The following is a 2,067-nucleotide window of genomic DNA, read 5'->3' as shown; positions in this document are numbered from 1 at the left end:
AATTCAGATACTAACACACTTCTACCTGGATGGTATTTTTCAGATCCCGAGTAGATCAAGATAGTAGGGTGGACTAATTCAATACAGAAATCACATAGATATTTCTTAGTCAATAACAAAAAGCAGCAATTATCTCAAAAAATGACTTTACCAAAGTCCACATGGTTAGAAAATTGGCACAGACACAATCAGTTAAATTGAAGCAACTCACCCCTGCTGTAAGTAGCCCATCTGAAAGGAACCCAAACTGCAAGAGCCAGCCAACATTCTACTAGCTAGGCTGAGAAGGACAGGGACGACAGTAGGTACCTGTATTGAACCCCCATGGCGGTCAGCGGCCAAGTGAGACATCAGGAATGAGGTATTGGTCTGCCAGCTGGGCTGGATTTCCCACTCTCCTGGGCGCTCTGATGATGCAGTCTGATTTTGAAGAGGCTGTTGTGGTGGCCGATCCCTGTGTGTGTGGCTTTCTTGAGTTATTGCTGATGCACCAGAATCTACATGAACTGATCCTACTGGAGTAGGAATAGGCCTTCCAACCCAATCATAGGCATAGTCAAAGGTGTAGCCTTTCCGTTCAAGCAGATCCGTGAAGAGGTTCCGTAAATACTCATAATCAGGTTTTTCAAAGAAGTCTAATCGCCTGACATATCGAAGGTAGGTTGCCATCTCCTCTGGGAAGTTCTCACAGAGAACTTGGATGGGAGTATTCCTTTTGGAATCACCAATTTTTTGATGTCTCTCTTTTAATGTATCAGCCTTGAGTTCTTCCCAGGGCAGGCTGCCACGGAGGAAGTACATGAACATATGGCCTAAGGCTTCCAAATCATCTCGCCGGCTTTGCTCTTTGCCCAGATGTGTGTTGATAGACATGTATAGTGGAGTTCCAGTTAACCTTTTGTGCTCTCCGTAAGGTATGTGTTTTTTGGTTTCAGGATCAATGTATTCCTTGGCCAGTCCAAAATCTATTATGTGTATTACATGTTCTTTCTTATTACCTTGTCGGCCAATCAAGAAGTTTCCTGGTTTGACATCTCTGTAAATGAGATTCTTTGAGTGTACATACTCCATTCGAGAAAGCAACTGGATGGCTATCATTAACACTGTCTTCAAAGTAAATGTTCGGTCACAGAGATCAAATAAGTCCTGTAAGCTAGGGCCAAGGAGCTCCAGCACCATGGCGTTGTAATTCCCACATGTTCCAAAGTAATATACCTGTGGGATGCCTTCACCTGCACTGCCAAGCTGTTCATAAAACCTGTACTCTAAATGAAGTTTTGGACGACCGGATTTTATTTGTTCCACTTTAATGGCTACATATTCATTGGTGTAGAGGTTTTCACCTAATCTGAGCTCTCCGAATTTCCCACATCCTATCTTCTTGCCAACCCTGAAGTTGGGTCCCACCATGAGACCCCCAGAGGATGCTGAGGTGCCAGATGGTCTGGAACAGTGTGTATTCCTTTGTGCCATGGTTTGAGTTGTCCATTGTCTGTCATCTTTCTCCCTGTTAGAATGGTCCATGATCCTACACCACAGTCTCTGAACAATGTGTGACCTCAGTGTGTATAGCTCTCTTCAACACAGAAGTATGTCCAAATTATCTGCAATCAGAGAATGAGAATGATGAGTTTTGGTACCATATTTATGCTTCTAGTGTACTTCCAGGAGATGTACACTAGATTAGCTCTTGAAGAACATATAGTCTGTAGGTCTCAAGCATAGGAGGACATTTTGTAACCAGTATTGGCCACCCTCCTTGGTTCCAAGAAGGCAGGCGCGGTCCCCTCTCTGAGAGAGGCTGAGTGCTTCTCTCAGCCACCCTTAAGCGATGGATCCCCTTTCCCAGGAGCAGGAGGGAGAGGAGGAGGCAGAACTTTTTTTTTGACAGGGTTTCTCTGTGTAGCTTTGGAGCCTATCCTGGAATTAGCTCTTGTAGACCAGGCTGGTCTGAAACTCTCAGAAATCTGCCTGCCGCTGCCTCCCGAGTGCTGGGATTAAAGGCGTGTGCCACCAACACCTGGTGTCTGGGTCTTGAGGAAGCAACAATATGAGATTTTGCCAAAG

The 2,067-nt window shown here is 45.0% G+C and overlaps 1 protein-coding gene across 1 annotated transcript; it reads right to left on the bottom strand.

Moving 5' to 3' along the window:
• Positions 1-207: 207 nt before the first annotated feature.
• On the bottom strand, positions 208-1,524 carry LOC113838166 (casein kinase I-like). The gene has a single exon (XM_027433987.2). The coding sequence runs from the start codon at positions 1,522-1,524 to the stop codon at positions 208-210; it is 1,317 nt and encodes a 438-aa protein (XP_027289788.1).
• Positions 1,525-2,067: the final 543 nt, after the last annotated feature.

The sequence above is a fragment of the Cricetulus griseus genome, assembly GCF_003668045.3.
Source record: "Cricetulus griseus strain 17A/GY chromosome 1 unlocalized genomic scaffold, alternate assembly CriGri-PICRH-1.0 chr1_1, whole genome shotgun sequence".
Taxonomy (NCBI): Eukaryota; Metazoa; Chordata; class Mammalia; order Rodentia; family Cricetidae; genus Cricetulus; species Cricetulus griseus.
The sequence above is the reverse complement of the archived record's forward strand: the minus strand, read 5'-3'. Positions and strand labels throughout refer to the sequence as shown.